The 16,432-nt window shown below is 43.0% G+C and overlaps 6 protein-coding genes across 6 annotated transcripts; 3 read left to right on the top strand and 3 right to left on the bottom strand.

Annotated features, from left to right (window-relative positions):
• Nucleotides 1-125: 125 nt before the first annotated feature.
• EAF01_011332 (uncharacterized protein) lies at nt 126-2,769 on the bottom strand (the record flags this gene model as incomplete). Its single annotated transcript, XM_038919589.1, has 5 exons — nt 126-697; nt 752-780; nt 827-1,941; nt 2,010-2,153; nt 2,224-2,769. 5 exons carry the CDS (start codon nt 2,767-2,769, stop codon nt 126-128), a joined length of 2,406 nt encoding a protein of 801 aa, XP_038764799.1.
• Nucleotides 2,770-3,458: 689 nt separating this feature from the next.
• On the top strand, nt 3,459-5,903 carry EAF01_011333 (uncharacterized protein; the record flags this gene model as incomplete). The annotated part of the gene is made up of 8 exons (XM_038919590.1): nt 3,459-4,337; nt 4,385-4,499; nt 4,548-4,809; nt 4,859-4,958; nt 5,020-5,150; nt 5,204-5,411; nt 5,468-5,618; nt 5,668-5,903. The coding sequence occupies 8 exons, from the start codon at nt 3,459-3,461 to the stop codon at nt 5,901-5,903; spliced, it is 2,082 nt and encodes a 693-aa protein (XP_038764800.1).
• A 2,766-nt stretch (nt 5,904-8,669) lies between these two features.
• Nucleotides 8,670-9,359, top strand: EAF01_011334 (uncharacterized protein; the record flags this gene model as incomplete). The annotated part of the gene is made up of 1 exon (XM_038919591.1): nt 8,670-9,359. The coding sequence occupies one exon, from the start codon at nt 8,670-8,672 to the stop codon at nt 9,357-9,359; it is 690 nt and encodes a 229-aa protein (XP_038764801.1).
• Nucleotides 9,360-9,951: 592 nt separating this feature from the next.
• Nucleotides 9,952-11,508, bottom strand: EAF01_011335 (uncharacterized protein; the record flags this gene model as incomplete). The annotated part of the gene is made up of 1 exon (XM_038919592.1): nt 9,952-11,508. The coding sequence occupies one exon, from the start codon at nt 11,506-11,508 to the stop codon at nt 9,952-9,954; it is 1,557 nt and encodes a 518-aa protein (XP_038764802.1).
• Nucleotides 11,509-11,923: 415 nt separating this feature from the next.
• EAF01_011336 (uncharacterized protein) lies at nt 11,924-12,784 on the bottom strand (the record flags this gene model as incomplete). Its single annotated transcript, XM_038919593.1, has 1 exon — nt 11,924-12,784. The coding sequence occupies one exon, from the start codon at nt 12,782-12,784 to the stop codon at nt 11,924-11,926; it is 861 nt and encodes a 286-aa protein (XP_038764803.1).
• A 1,769-nt stretch (nt 12,785-14,553) lies between these two features.
• EAF01_011337 (uncharacterized protein) lies at nt 14,554-14,784 on the top strand (the record flags this gene model as incomplete). Its single annotated transcript, XM_038919594.1, has 1 exon — nt 14,554-14,784. The coding sequence occupies one exon, from the start codon at nt 14,554-14,556 to the stop codon at nt 14,782-14,784; it is 231 nt and encodes a 76-aa protein (XP_038764804.1).
• Nucleotides 14,785-16,432: the final 1,648 nt, after the last annotated feature.

A 16,432-nucleotide genomic window follows, 5' to 3' on the forward strand; every position in this document is an offset into this window, starting at 1 on the left:
ACAAATTTTCTAATCTCTATACAAGCTACTATACATTAGTCGTACACATTCCATCCTTGTGGAATGGTAAGTCCTTGCGAGCCGCTCATTCAATCCACCTACTTTGCAGCTAATATCATATCAAATCAAATCTGAGAGCCACCATTCTTTGGTCTTAGAAGCACCTCAGCTTTAACTGATGGTGTCATACCGATTCCGCTTCGTACAGTTTTGCGCATGAAGCTTTGGGAGCTAATGAAATCATCTGTTCTCTCCTTTTCGTGCACATAAATTGCCGGCTGAATGCAAAATTCGACAACCCAATCGCTATTTTTTCCGCTAGGTTTTCTATACAGAGCGTCTTCGTTGAACATAGATTTAGGGTCATATGGAGTACCTGGTACAAATTTAACCAACTCATAATCCCTGAAATTCAATGTGGAATCTGCTTTGCTTTTCAAGGCCACCCGAAACATTTCAATGAGTCGAGATTGACGATCTTGCCATGTCTCCTTATCATCATTCCAAGTTGAGAATCCATTCCAATTCTTGAAAATCTCGCTACCAGGATTCTTGGCAAATAGTGGTTCCATAATTTCGGAGTATTTTATAGCTAAACGCTCGGCCTCGGGGTAGATGTATTGGTGTTTGAACTTTTCACTCGAGATGACATCATAGCGAGCAGCCAAATCAAGATTTCTCATTGCTTTAGCTCCGTCTGATAGTCAATTAGCAAATGTTTTTAGATTCAACGTGGAGATGTTAAACTCACCTGCAGCAGTCATTTTTTTTTCTGATGCTCTTTACATAGTCTGAGGATGAGCCCTCAAGTTGCGGAAAATCGGACTCGAATACCCAAAGTTTCAGAAAGCTTGCTGTTAAAGCTCTGAAGACCACGTGTGTCTTCATGGATGAAAGGCTGGCTCCAAGGTCTTCAGCGGTTTGTCGGAGTGTTTCGTCTTGGCCGAAAGTATCAAGAACGATCTTTTCGAGCTCCTGATCCAACCCGGGAGGGATAGTTACTGGAATTTCATCGAATGGTAGTTGATCAATTGTACTAAAAACATCAACCAAATTTTGAACACTCTCATATTTGAAGGTCTCGTCGGATGTGTCACCGAGCTGTGTAAACCTTGATAAGAACCTACGAGTCTCCAGCTCCTTCCTCAAGGCTTTAATCTCTTGATCTTTTTTATCAAGGACATACTCCGGAGAATTCTTTCCCAATTGCGCCAGGTTTGACCTTAGACGCCGTGCATCCATTGATGCGACCTGTAGACTCTCTTTTAATTCGACCACTTCCAAATTGCTTTCTTCGACAATCTCTCGCAGACGTGAGACATCCTCTTTCGCCAAAGCAAGCAATACACTGTCAGTTTGTGATCCATATCCTGGCTTATCGCAAACCTCGCTGCTTTTCGACAATGGCTCCTCCTCAATGTGCTTCTCACGCGGGGCTTCGGTGCTGCATTCTCCGCACGAAAATTCTATATTCTTTGCTTCTGTGATTTCCACTCCAACGCAAACGAAATGCTGCCATACACTGCAGTTTTTGCATTGAACCCAGTCGGTATAGGTCTGAGTATTCTTGCAGATGCATCGTGTTACTTCGTCTGTCGTGTCATCTTCAACATGATGAGCCGGTTCACTGAAGCTCAAACGTTTTTCACGAGATTCTGAAACTGCTGATGCATCTTTATATGAACAACTGCCTTGCAAGCCCTTCTTCGTACAAGTAGAGCAAGCAGGACGGGCGCCATTACATGCCACCTTTCTTCGTCGACAATAATCACATCTTTGTGATAATCTTCCTCTGCGAACAGATGTTGCCGACTGAACACGAGGAGTAGTTTGACCATTCTCGCTGGCCGTTTGCGTGTTTTTATCCTGGCTATCTTCAATCGTGTGAGAAGATTGATAGTGAGTGCGCGAGAGGGGATCGGGTGAAGGAGTCGAATCAGGCTATTTTTTTTCGTACATCAGTATATATACAAACAACTAGTATCTAGTAACATTGAGGATTTACTAACATTAACCTTTCTTTTCTTGGTGGCAGATTTAGATACCACTGTGTCGAAATCGAGGTCTCCAATCTTACGCTTGGTATGTGCTTTAGGAAGAATTGGATTGTGAGTTTCCTTGCCTTGGGGTTCTGGTGAAAGGGTCGAATCGCGCTATTTCGTTTAACGGTCAGTTTTTGTTCAAATAAAAAGCAGAGACCATGAGAATGGGGTTTAAACGAACAGTGAGCTTTCTTCTTTTTGCGGTGTTTTGAGATTCCTCTGGAATCGAACTAGCATCTCTTTTCCTAAGCTTAATAGGGGTCCTGGGAAGAGTTGAGCCGGAAGTCTTTTCACCCTGTACTTCAGGTGCTGGCTTTTGAGTATTAGCCTGAGCATTCTTACGCCCATGTTTTTTCGACTTTGAGCCATTATCTGTAGATCTTGAAGGTTGCTTGCTGGCGCGAAGCTCGACTTCAAAGTCTTCACAAGCAGCCGTGATTTGGCCCCTCAAAGCATCTGGAAGATTAACCAGGCAGATGCAACCTTTATTTATGATGGTTCTGGATCGAGTACTATCTTTGTCGCGAGTGCCCCATTTATCCAGTAAGCCTTGCAGCTTTCGAGAGACTTGTTTGATGGTATAATCCACCCCACATTTTTGCTTGAGGTGAGAAACTACAGTCTTGTCAAAGTCGATATTGTCATGTTTGAATGCAATTTCAGCCCAAGAGAGCAATTGGACAACATGACTTTCTAGCCATTTTGCGATGATGTGTTTTTGGGCCATTTTTCATTCAAGATCCTGAGAGATGTTGATGGTGGTTTGAAGTTGATGGTGGTTTGAAGTTGATGGTGGTTTGGAGTTGATGGTGGTTGAAGTTGATTGTAGTTGAAGTTGATGGTGGTTTGAAGTTGATTGTAGTTGAAGTTGAAGTTGATTGTGGTTGGAATTGATTGATCGAGAATTCTTTACTTTTCTAAAATCTTTGTGGGATACGAGTATCGGATACCTAGTACATAATGAGAAGCGGGACGGCTTTATCAAATTTCCAATCAAAAAAATATTGTCGCAAGATGAGTGAATGTGGACACGTGATAACGCGCTAGCGGTTCGTGTAGGAATTACCTAGTATATACACTTCTCTGCGTACCTAGTACACTTTTGATTCATTCCTGATTGATAATCTTTTTTAAATTTTATATGAAAAGGCCGACATCGCGATCGAGGCTATACTGAAATACAAAACATACTTCGTCTCCAATAGCTTGTCAGCTTTGATTGTCCCTCTTCACTACAGTGTAAGAAAGTTGGCACTCGTCAAATCATTCAACCCCATACGGAAACCCATCTTCCAGGTTAGTTAGATAGTCATGAACTCCTCTTCTGACTCCCTCTCATTGTCCCATATGTTCAAAATTAATCGAACATACCAAAATATTCTAGCTAACTCAAAAGTGAACTCACCAAAATCAGAAATGTTCTTACCACGTGCGCCGAAGGCTCCCAATCGCCCTAAACAAGAGCCCCGTGAATCAAAATTCTTTGAAACAGAAGACAACATGACTGCCATCAACGGCGGCTCGCCAATGGAGATCGACAGTCGAAACGAGAATGAAGTTGACCGTCTGATCATTTCAACTGATTTCGGAACGACATTTAGTTGTGTTGCTTTTGCCAGCAGCAAAGATGAAATCGGAATCGTGAGAGGATATGCCACTGATCCAATGTCAATCCAAAAGAAGCCTCGATTTGACGTGCCGACTGAGAGTTGGTATCCGACCAAAGCCAAGCTGGAGGAACTGGCGATAGAGAACAATGCAGACAACGATGAGCCGATGCTGAAATTTGATGACGATGATGATTCAGATGACGATGGGTTCAATGATGCTGGTTCAACGCCAAAGATTATGTACTGGGGTTACGAGGTACAAGGCAAACTAAGCGAGCCTGATTTGGATAAGAAACAATACACTTGTGTCATGAGGTCGAAACTGTTGTTGGACACCAGCTATGAGACTGAGAAGATCCGCGAGGAACTGAAACCAGTCTTGAAGAGTCTCAAAGCTAGAAAGTACATCAAAGCAAACGAGGACGTCATTGTCCAATACCTCGAACAGCTCTTTTTACATGCGAAGAAATACCTGCACGAAAACCGGAGACTCAAAGATACGACAATTGTAGAGCATGTGTTATGCGTGCCTGTCATCTGGTCGCCCAGTGCATGCAGGAAAATGCAAAGCGCTATGGAAGTCGCCATTCAGCGATCGGACCTTGGTAGCATTAACAACCTTTTTCTTGTGTCGGAACCTGAAGCGGCGGCAGCTTACGTGCTTGAATACAGCAACAGCATTTCTGTGAGTGAAAATTCTCTATTGAAGCTTCGTCAACTGACTGTGTAAAGCCAGAAGAAACATTCATACTTTTAGACGCCGGTGGAGGAACAGTTGATGCTACTACATACACTGTTAGTGGTTCGGAGCCTCTTAGATTGAAAAGAGAAGAGGTAGCTGCGAAAGGTAAGATGGTATATTTTTCCATCCAGTTCATCTACTGATCGTGCAAAGGCGGACTTTACGGCTCCAGCTACTTGAACGAAGCATTTAAAGAATACCTGTTTGGTCGTCTGGAGAGTGAAAAGTCCGACATAGAGATCAATGGGAGAACTATTCAAGGAATTGTCGACCAGCAAACAGTAAACTTCGAAAATTCATTGAAAAGAATCATGGATGTGACAAATCAGAATATGGCACCGATTTTTCTTCGTATCGACGGCCTTCGCGAGAATCCAGAAAAGGGCTTTTCAGCAAATCGCATTAAAATCAAGAGGTAGATGAATCTCTGCCCTTTTACTGGTCGTGCAACTAACACTATTTAGAAACGATTTCTGGAGAATATTTGAGAGATGTCTCCGAGGCAATATGGATTTAATGCTCGATCAGATCAAGCTGTCGAGAGAGGCTGGACTCATTATAAAGGTAATGATAGAGAAAACTCCCAGCGCGTCGAAAAGAGCTAACTCGTGCTGGCACAATCTAGAAAGTGATATTGATTGGAGGATTTTCGAACAATCCATCTCTCAGAAAGACATTGGAGAGACGACTAAGAAAACTCGAAAGAGACACGGGTGTTTCCATCGAACTGGAAACCGTAAATGATCCAGAATACCTGTAAGACCCCACCCCGTTTCAAATGTTTGACTGAGTTGATAAATTCGTGACAGAGAAACAGCGATGGCCAGCGGCGGAATCTTGCGGGCGCTTGATAAGGAAAAAGATGAGCTAGAGAGAATGAGCTTATGCAGCTACGGATTTTTCTTACAGGAAGAACACGATCCGATAGGTATCCCGGCACATAAAAATGTTAAGCCAATAAACGATTCAAGTGACGGTGTACCATATTTGGAGGTGATGGATTGGGTAGTGAAGAAGGTGAGTTGAAATTTTTCTCGACACTCGCCCGCTATATAGTACTGACTATAAACTAGGGAGAAATCATCCCGGCCGCCAAAGAATATCGTATGGACGTACATTTCATCTTTCCCGCAGCACGAAAGACCTTTATCTATGAACAAGAGTTATATGTCTCGGACACTAGTACTGAGCAACATTACAAATTCTCACACCCTAAAAATAGAGGTATGTAGTTTCACAATTCAAAGCGTTTGGCTTGTCTAACGGTGTAAAGGAGCTCAAATAGTTGGAACCATTCATTCGGACTTCAGCGAATTAATCAGATCTGGAGGTATCCAGGAGACAATAGAGCAAGACGGTCCAAAAGTATTGAGGTATTATAGAGTTGATTTCGAGCTTGTTATGAAAGTAAAGGGCCGAAATTTGGAGATAGAAGGTTGCATTGGAGGAGAATCATTTGGTGGTAAGGAAATCAGTATTGCAGCAGCCTTCGTCCCTGGTACAAAGTAGCCTTGGGTAGATTTGGTAAGGATGGATGATAGAATGTTCATAAGTTCTCATTTCCCTGCTGAGCTCACTGGCGACGTTGGTATTTGAAAGAGCTATCTTATGGTGCGATCATAAGTACACGTTTCGAAGGGACAAGTTCTAGGCGGCACGAGTTTATCCCCTTATTCTGGAAGCCGTCTTCGTGACGATTTGGGTTGATGCTTTTTTACTTCCCAAGCTAGGTATCGCTTTAGTTAATGGAGCGAATATCAATGAGCATAGTTTTCTCTTTCATAGGAGCCCTCTTCGATGCACTTTGATTTGCATGATTTTCAATCCTGCCGAGTACAATACACGGCATTCCCAGCCGCGTGGGTATTCAAATTGAGAGTCCGAAAGATAATCAATCAGCCAAAAACAACAATTTAGGAAGAGTGTCTAGAGCAGACCTAGAATGCGTGGTGGTGAGAGATACGAAGTACGTTGGAAAAGAAGTGTGGACAGACGGAAGCAACAAAATCATCACATCATGACTAAGCAAAAATACTTGGCAAGACCTGGTCAATCCCTAGTCATCAATTAACCACATCCTCTTCATCAACGTCTCTTTTCCCTCTCAGACTTTATCTTGCTCTCCGCTCTTCTGATAGAATTCTCAAGTTTTCGACGATGTTTTTGTGTCCTTCTTGTCAAGCACACGTGGTCGTTCTGGAGCACGTGACTTGGCGTCTCCTTATTTACCCATTTCTTAAGTTCATCAAGTACCCCCGTGCTATCAGTCTGAGCTCCCAGCAGCCGCTCTTGGTTCTTTCTTCTCCGCACCTACTAATTTCTTATAAAACAAACCCTCCGTCTTCAACTCTCCCGTTTGAGACTACACATCATACTCCGGTATTCTTCCACACTAGTTCCCCAATTAGTCTGCGTCCAATAACATCTTCACCCCATTATGAAAATAAAATTAACTAACCTCTTTGTAACTTACCCCATTCTTCTATAAATGCCATCCGCTGAACTTCCTACATCTGTGTCAAGCACCTATTGGCGTCTCAACGGAACCAAACAGAGTGGAACCAAGAAAATCTATAACAGTGAAAACATACCAATAACCAAGCACCCATCTCCCCCGCAATTTTCTCTGTTGTCCTCTCGATAACTCGATAGACAGGTGGCGGGTCTCCCAACTCACTCAGCGAGAAACCGGGTTAACACTGTTCGTGTTCAATACCAAGTCAAGTTGTGTAATCCTAATCGGTCTGTCAAAACGCAGTGGCAAGGTTATCGTTTTGGTGTAATTCGGTTCTACTTTGGGTTCAGGTCGTACGATTATTAACATGAAAACTTACCACACAGAACAGTATTCGGTAACGCCGATGTCCGCAAAAATCCGAACACGGAGATACGATATCCAGTTCTTGGGGAGATCTAACATTGGAAAAGTTTCCAGAGTTTCCAGAGTTTCCATGCAGCGTATAATATGAACTACAACTGTTAGAAGGGTCTGATGTTGATATAATCTAAAGCAAGACATAGCAACATGATACGTAGTTACATGGCGTAGCACATCTAAATAAATCTTCGTATCCGCGGCTCTCGCGATACTCCAACCATTCTGCGCGCATTTTGTATGCCGGTAACAGCGATGCATGAAAGCCGGGCCGCCACACACGTGCCGCACTTGAACATTAGCTTTGAAAATGGAAGCTATTTACGTGAAAATCTTGTGAGCAAACTTAGCATCGGTGGTACCAATGGCCTCATCAAGCTCTTTTGATAGCTCGTGTTATAGTGAGATGATACTATTCCTGGCGCTATACTGTCAATTTTTCACATTGAGATATACGAAAGATTTCAGGCATGCACTACACCCATACGAAAAGCATCGTCATCGCCGAAGAAGATGGAGGAGAAATGTTGGCTCTCTGACATGGATCAAATCCAACCGTATCTGCCGACTTATAATGTACAACATACGTCGGGATATAAACACTTGCAAATGTTCATCCAATCCTTTCCCCTCATTCAAATATAGAAAAGATCCGTATCCGTGCCCCTGGTGATGATCGCATCTAGGAACAGAGACATAAAAAGTTTCTCAATAGGGCACAGTATCTGCGGTCGTGGCTGAGAATGGCTGCGGATTCTCCGATGAAGGGGTGTTATTGGATCAAAAAAGTCTAAGCGAGCTTGGCATAACATCATTCTCCCGATCTTCCAATTATTTTCCCTTTGCACTTTTTCCATCTTTTCCGAATGGGTGTGGTTGGGTTCACAGCCTTTTCAGGGTTCTCTTTCGTACCTGAAGACTAATGTATTCAGTATTTTAAACTTACGCCTGTGATGATTCTGAGTGGATGATGATGGTGATCGTCGAGAACTAGGAAAGAACACTGGGGCGATGACCAGCCACCAACACGATTAATGGTAGTACCATTACTATTTACCCGCCATTTCCAAGATATTGACCATATGATGTACAAAGATCATTGTGGGGTGATTGGGAATGCGATATAATATAAAAGTCTCCAGGAAGCTCTCCATTTAAGTTATCATACAAGCCACTTCATTTTATCATTCACCATCAAAGCAAAGCCTTTTACAAAGTAACTTATCTTTTATCATCAAGGCAGTGTTCACATCAAAGCCTCCTCAGAAGAAGTAACTAGAATTAGCTATACCATAAACTTTAGCTACATAAGTTTCACACATATCCTTCATACTTTACCAAACCACAAACTACATACCACATACACACAAACACACAAACACAAACACATACACATCAAAATGTTATTCTCAACCACCAATATCTTGAGCACCCTTGCTCTCCTCACCTCCGTCACCGCCGCTCCCACCAAAAGACAAACCTACTCCACCCCACCCAAGTCCACATCTACCCATTTCACACTGGTGGCCAACGTGACCTCTGGCGATCTCGCCATCAACCACTTCGTTCTCGAATCCTATCACACCGGCGCCGGCACCGCATATGCAGTACTAGCCGAAAACACCACCGAAGCCACTCCCCGCATCTTTTACATCAACGGCACCGCCACCGACGTCCGCTTCGGCAATTCCTCCACCATAACCGATTCCGGCAGCGGCTCCGACTCTTTCCCCGAATCCCTCACCATCACACCTTCCGATCCCGCACCTTCTTCTTCCGGTCGCTCAACGGTAGAAATTAATGCCGGTGCTGGCCAACCCTACGTAGGACTTACTACATCTCCGTTCCAAACGACTCAACTTCATGGATACCAAGGAGAAACTTTCTACGCTTGTAACACTACCCTTCAATATGGTTCTGCCATCCAACTCTTCTACCGAGGATATAGCCAGGAGACCCCAGCCGGATGTTCAGATGTTGCATTATTGCCTCAATGCAGCGAGGGTAGTGGAGCGGAAGATGCTTCCGCCGCAACAGTCAGCTGTTACGATGATGTAGCTACGATTGACTGGAGCATCTACAGCGCATGAGAAGCGACCTAGTTTTTATCACGAGAGAAGATGCGAAACTTATGATTTATGAGCGGCATGCATGGCAATGCATTTAATAGGCGTTTTGGAAAAGGTTATAGGGTTTATGAGACCATACCATTATCGGGTACAATCGATGAATTAGACAGATTACTTAATGGAGAAAAGAATTAATGAACAATGTTAAGAAAATTTACAATTGTACTTGCCTTTCTATCTCAGTGCTTGGTTCAGTGATTTTCATATCGATTTGGGAAATGATATAGCAATCCATAAATGTCCATGTAAATCGATTACGGTCTCATGAGGACCTAGTAGAACTTCATAACCTTATGGAAGACTAGTAAGGTGAATCAATGTAAGACTTACACCGACGAAAGAAACCTCGCGATAAGTCGGTGAGAAAGTAATTGATCAATATGAAGAAAGATTTCCATAAATCAAAATAATCACGAGACCCTAGCAAAAAAATAAATACAGATAAAAGGGGTATCTATCCTATAACTCCACCTATTCCATCCCATGACTCCTTGATATTTGGCACTCCAATCCCAGATGAAATATCTACCTCTAATGACCATACCATCCCCGATCATTCATCCCCTTCATAACCCTCTAGGGTCATATCCAAATCCATCCCTTCATCCCCGTCATCCCACTCGACCCCAATCTTTCCAAACAAGCCTCTGGCCCTCCTCCTCTCATCCTCTCTCTTCTCCATTCCCCTTCGAACCTCTGCTTCTCTTTGTCGTCCCAAAAACCTTCTATCAGCCTCCATTGCTCCACCCCTCATTTTCCCAAACCATTCCTCATCACCTTCCCATTTCTCTGGTACACATAGATTTCCAACATATAACGCTACCATTCCTCTCAGACGAAGTAGGACTTCAGAATCAGAGTATGGAGGCGTGGTCATTAATTCATCCATTCGTTGAGCTACCATTTCCGTAGCTACTAGAGCTGCGCGTCGAACTTCATCTCTTTCTTCCCAGCGTTTTTCTTTCCGTCGTTTATGGAGACGGTCTTGGCGACGTTGATGAGCTAGGAATGCTTTATCCTCGAGATCCCCTGCTTCATCATTATCGTCCATATCTTCTTCGTCGCTGATTTCACTATCGCTTATATCCCCATCTTCGTCCTTCTCTGCTTGCTTGGCAATCTTTCGTAAACCATCTTTATGTTCAAATTGTATTCCATAGATTTCACACCCAAGCATCGCAGGCCAGAAATCTAGCGCAGTGACTGAGCCGTGGAATTGTCGTTTGTAAGGATATTGAAGAATGAGACGTTCGTAATAATCTTTCACTTTGAGAAGTCCTTCAGCTGTACCATATCTCTTTTCTTCACCTCCCTTGTCTTCCCCTTTTCCATCTTCCTCTCCTTCTTTTTGTTCCCCATCATTATTGTTCCCATCATCACCACTCCCTTCTCCCGTATCCTCTTCCCACCATTCCTTTCTCTGTTTATTCGTCACACCTCTCATCAGTAACTCGGCTCCAATCCCCCAAAACCCCGTCTTCCTGATTTCAATCCCCTTGCCCGTAATCTGCATCCGTAAAAGTAAACTCCAAGCCCGTCCCGCCCTCTCCATATCCCCCTCTTCCAAATTCCTCATCATAATCGCAACCAATACACTTAAATGTTGAAGCTTCAAATTCGACCTCCCAGTTTTCTTTTCTTCCTTACTACGTCTTTCCCTCTCCCTTCGACTTTTAGCAGATTCTTCTTCGGAATCTTCGTCTTCATCGTCTCGAGGCTTGACAGCAGATTCGCAATCATCGGAAAATCCAGAATATCTAGTAGGTATTCCTCTATGCGGCCAATTCTTAACTCCAATTTTCGAAGGTAATTCTTTATCGAGTCCCAAGCCAGCTAATCGATATTGCATCACCTCTGCGGGCGTTAAACTCAATGGATTCGTATTTTCTGCAGAAGGGTATGACGGTCCTCCAACATCTCTTTCCTTTCCTTTTCCTGAATTGGTATTTGTGTTCGCAATATACTCATTATTGTACCAGCCATCTTGATCGCTATCGCTATCGCGTCGTTTTCGTTTTTGGGATCGTAAAGAGAGAGGTGCGAAGTGGACTTGAGGAGTGGTGGCAGATGTTTGAGTTGTATCAAATATGGGAAGTGTGAAGAGTGGCATGTTATATATGGTATATGAGAAAGGAAATAGTGAGTTCCTAGATGAATTATTTCTAGATGAGGGAATGGTTTGATATAGAAAAAGTTAATGAGGCTATGATTCAGCCTTGGTGTGAAAAGGTAACCTTGGTTAGGTATCTAGGTAGGTACGGTACCTATGGACTGGGCACCACCTGGGCAGGTTGATTCATGTGTGGCTGCTGTGGCTGCTGCTGTGGCTTTGCGAGAGGTGCGAAACAGTGTTCTGTGAACTTCTTTCTTTGCTTGAAGATTTTCACCATACATTGCAATTATCATTCAATAATCCAATACAAGATTCCATTCCGAATTAAAATACCGAGCCGGACATTTGAATTCTATATCCAATCATCCTTCCATAGTCAGGTATCAAGATATACGATACAAATGAAAACACCTCATATTTTAAATCCTTCCTCTCCACGAAACCCCTCGACAAGAATCCTCCATGTCCTTTGCATAAATTCAAGCAATAAAGTCATTAAATCGTCACACATTGATCGGTATGGCCAGTAGTGAACTGGCTCCTGTAACAAAACGACCCTCATATCCACCCGCTTCCAATACTCAGAGTTTCTTCCTCTGGCACGATCGAAAAGCTTTGTGTGTTTTGTGTATATGTCTCTCAAATCTCCATTGCGCTGTATCTTCCACACGGGGCAATTCTTTTCTCTGGATATTGTGGCAGCTACATGGTCAAAGAAAGCAGAGTTCAGCTCTATGAAGTCAGACTCAACACGAGTATGATATCCTAAAAGGTCCCGAATAAAACCCTTTCCCTCGATTTTAATTGTGAGTACTTCAAGGTCTGGGCATGCAGCTTCTATGCATTCGATTGCGTTCATTTCATCGTGATGCTTCAGGTTGTCATGATAATTTTCGCTATCATAGAAATAATCGCTATCCAGCGACAGATGCTTGACTGGAGTAAGTCCCCATAGTTCATGTGCCCAAGTGTCTTTCGACTTTAACAATATGTATCTATGTGCGATATCTTTGTCCGGGTTGAAAGGTAGAAGATTGAGTGCGGTGATGTTTTCAGGGTCTTGTGCTGTCCTCCCATCACTCATTGGTTGGAATACAAAAGTAAAATGTTCTTGTACAACTTCATGAGATTCTCTGCAAGCCAATTGAAGAGAATTCTTAGAATTAGAAACTTCAAGTAATGGTAACCTTAGAAGGTGGCATTTTCCATTTTCCCAACCGCCTTCAAAGACATGGCGACCTTCAGATTCCAGAAGGGCAGCCTTCCATATCATTCGACGAAGTTCAAGCGGCAGACTTGTGAACTTGGGAAATTTGTTGTTCGGATCCTGTGGTGACCTTGATTGAGTTATTTGCTGGTCCAGAGGGATTGTATTTGGGGAAAGAGGCCGATTTTTCGAAGAGATTGATCGCGTGTGGACCGGGTGAAAGCGTCAATTGATCTTTTCTCCTTTGTCTTTGGGCTTTCAGCAATGTTCTCTAAGACCTTGGTTTCCTACGGTCTGATGATACACGCTGGAAGATAAGGTTGGGTAATACTTCCTCATTGAATTTCTGTTCTCTGTCTCTTGTGCAAGTGTCATGTCGGGACTCGAATAGCAACCTAGGAAGAATTTTCTTACTTTTGAAAGCGTGTTTGGTGCGGTGATCAATATTCTTCATCGCGATTCGGGCACTCTCCTCCATATGCTCCACTTCGTTTATTTTTCTCTCATTTGCTATCAATCTTTTGTGCTGCTCCATCATCTTCTCGGACAGAGCACACATCTCCTTAGGTTGAGCATCACGCGAGTGTCACTGAGGTCTCAAGATGGATTTCCTTTCTACTAGTAACTGTATAATAGAGCAATTCCATCATTTCTATGAGTAATTCTCCTTTCCCGCTCACAAGATAGCTTAACCTGTATGGTTTTTACCCAGTCTTGAGTACGAGTTGGTTGCTATATCTTTAGCGTGGACTGTAGTGACCATTTGTTAGCGAGGATTAGAATTGGCACATACTTGTGCAAAGAGAGTCCTTTGGGCATGTCTTACTAGTTTGAAAAAACTTTCTATGACTCTTGTTCGTAGCCTTCTTCACGTCATTCATTATATTTTTAAAAGTTTGGGCCTCCTTGGTCCATGTCAAAAAGTCGTTTTCGCGTGGTGTCTCCATGATATTTTGTCACTCATTTCTATTATACCATGTAACAAGAGCAAATGTCTTTCTGTTGTGGTACTGAGCTATGTATTGTAGAAATGACAGATTTTATAAATGCAGCATAAACTCAATTTGGCACTAGAAAATACTAGAGGACTAGTCTGGCTTTACGTGATGTTACCTTAACCACTAGCCATACTAATACTTCCTTATATTCAAGTATCAGCACATTATCACAACCCCGTGTTATTTGATTACCTATGTCAACGGAGATTTTTCATCTCGTAGGGAAAATTCCGCGAACTTCAACGGGTAAGTATGGGATTCACAGCAGCTTCTTAGCATTTGAATTGCCATTACGCAGGTGAGAGATCGCGGTTCTTGTAGATTTGACGGTGTATCATAAATCATGACGCGTGCTTGCGGCGAGGTATGTTCAGTATGCCACAATAGTATGGCAATGATCTCTTGTTGTAGAATAATGTATATCTACCAGACTCTAAGCCTATAATCTCTTCGTCACTTTTCATCCCAACGTCCTCGGGAGCGACATATCCGACACTATCGAATCTTGCGGTTCGTCTATCACGAAATTCAAAGTCGGAGCGAGAGCCACTGGAGCAGGTTTTTACAACGGGAAATGAAACATGGGGCTTGGTAATCATGTACTATCGTGGGAGAAATCGCAACGTCAAATTTTTCGGATCGTATGAGCTTTGAGGATACTAGTACTTTCTCCATGGCTATGGTTACGGTTGCTGTGGGGGTCTATTGCTACTAGACTTGCTGATAATGCTTGGAAAAAGGGAGAAATGAAATGGAAGAATGTTGGTTTGGGAGGCGCGTCGTCTGTAGGGACTGCACCTACACCTTGGTAATCTTGCGTGATAGAAAATCTTCGCCATGGCTGGTGAGAAACATCACGAGTACCTTGTATCGATTGGTGCAACTGCTGCTTCCGATTATAGGGACCCGGAAGTTGTGAGAAATGTTATAGAGGAAGTGAACACTTTGGATATGGGTCTCGAAATTGGATTTCACGCCACCACGGAGAATGTCACTTCTCAACTCTCGGCTGACATTTTATCGGCTATGGGGAATCGTCAAGGCAAACTTGTCTTGACTCTTCCTTGACCAGAAGAATATCCAAGACTTGAAGATGTGAAAGTTTTCAAGACGTTGGCTGCTCGTCTTGGTACTGATACTCCAGATGTGGGTGCATGGTTTCCAATGAACTCTTAAAAGATGCTTTGGAGAAGAAGTATATAGCTACCGCTCCGCCGGTAGAGATTGCAGAAAGAGGTATTGCAAGTGCGCAAAGCGTTTTGATATGTTGACAGAGGATGTCAGTGGAAAGAAGCTTGTTGTGAAAGTTGGGTATCCTTAGAGTGGATTTTTCGGTTGGGAGACGAGGAGTGAGAGAATTTCTCGGGTATGGCAGGGATTCTTGATGCCGTCCCCGAATTCCGCAATAGCTAGAATTCAACCGTTATGCCTGGTATGTTGCATCAGTATTCATGCGGTTTTGGTACCCTTTAGATTTCTTTTTCTGCCTATGTTTCATGTTTTTCATTTGCGTCGGCGAAACATTCTGCCACGCATCATTATATATCAACTTATTCGTGATCTCTTTCACGATCCCACCTTTCCCCGTGCCCCATTGATCATCAACCTCTTAAAGCAATGACCAACAAACACCCCTCACCGAGTTGTACAAAGAGCGGTGTACCCACTGATTTACCTCTTACTACCCCACTTCATCATTAGCGGCATCTACTTACAGCTGCCAGCCGTGCCAGCAAATAGTAGAAACAATCTTTGCCTTCTAGGGCCATACACCTTCTTTACTTTAAAGTATTGGGAAGAAATTGCGGAAGATGATTGGTTCATTTGTTCAAAGTAAATAGAAGTGAACAATGTCCAGATATGCAACAGAAATCTCCAGGAATCGTGGAAATTATAGTAAGGGGTTGGAGTTTCGCAATCAACACTGATTGGTGGAGAGGATGAAAGTAAATAATCTCTAGATGTGCAACATAAGAGACGAGAGATATGGTAGGTGCATGCGAGATTCCCGGCGCGGGAATCGACCCGCCATTATGGTGCGCACGATCTGAACCCCTGATCTACTCAGGGATGTAATCTTCCTTGTTATATAGTTCCACTTGGGATGTTTCAAATTTCGAAGTCAGATTTCTGTTGCGCGTGGAGAAAAAAGTAAGTCTTGTATTCTATCACTTCTGGTCGGTGTCTGTTGAAGGGTTCACATACTCGGTCATTTGATCCATATTTGGGGGTGCTTCTTCTATACTCTTTCTTCTGAGCTTAGATGAACTGGATGATGGAGGGCTCTGCATCATGTGAATGCAATGTGTAGTAATGATCTCGAGATTGGATTGATCGTCTATAGTAGCTAGTCCCTAATCGAATACCGATGACAAATTCTGTCTATGTGAACGTCGTCATTGCCAATCCTGATAGTCGATGTTTGTCCTGATTCTAGACACTTGGTCTTTGATATTGGTGTGTGGTAGAGTTATGATTTGCGGGATTTGTACGGTGGGAAAAGTAAGTAGACAATTTTTATATCGCGAAGGATATCAGATATAGAACCCAAATTGGTTAAGTATGAAGATTTCAGAAGAGGCTTGAATTTGGGCTTCTCGAGCTGATATGCAGACGGCTCATCTGTGGGATTGGCATAGCTACATACCTGTTGAAGGGTATAATTTCTTTGGTTTTTTTATGGGCCGAAATATTAAAGTTGTGTACACTCAGCTTC

Source organism: Botrytis porri, assembly GCF_014898465.1.
Source record: "Botrytis porri strain MUCL 3234 chromosome Unknown BPOR_021, whole genome shotgun sequence".
NCBI classification, from domain to species: Eukaryota; Fungi; Ascomycota; class Leotiomycetes; order Helotiales; family Sclerotiniaceae; genus Botrytis; species Botrytis porri.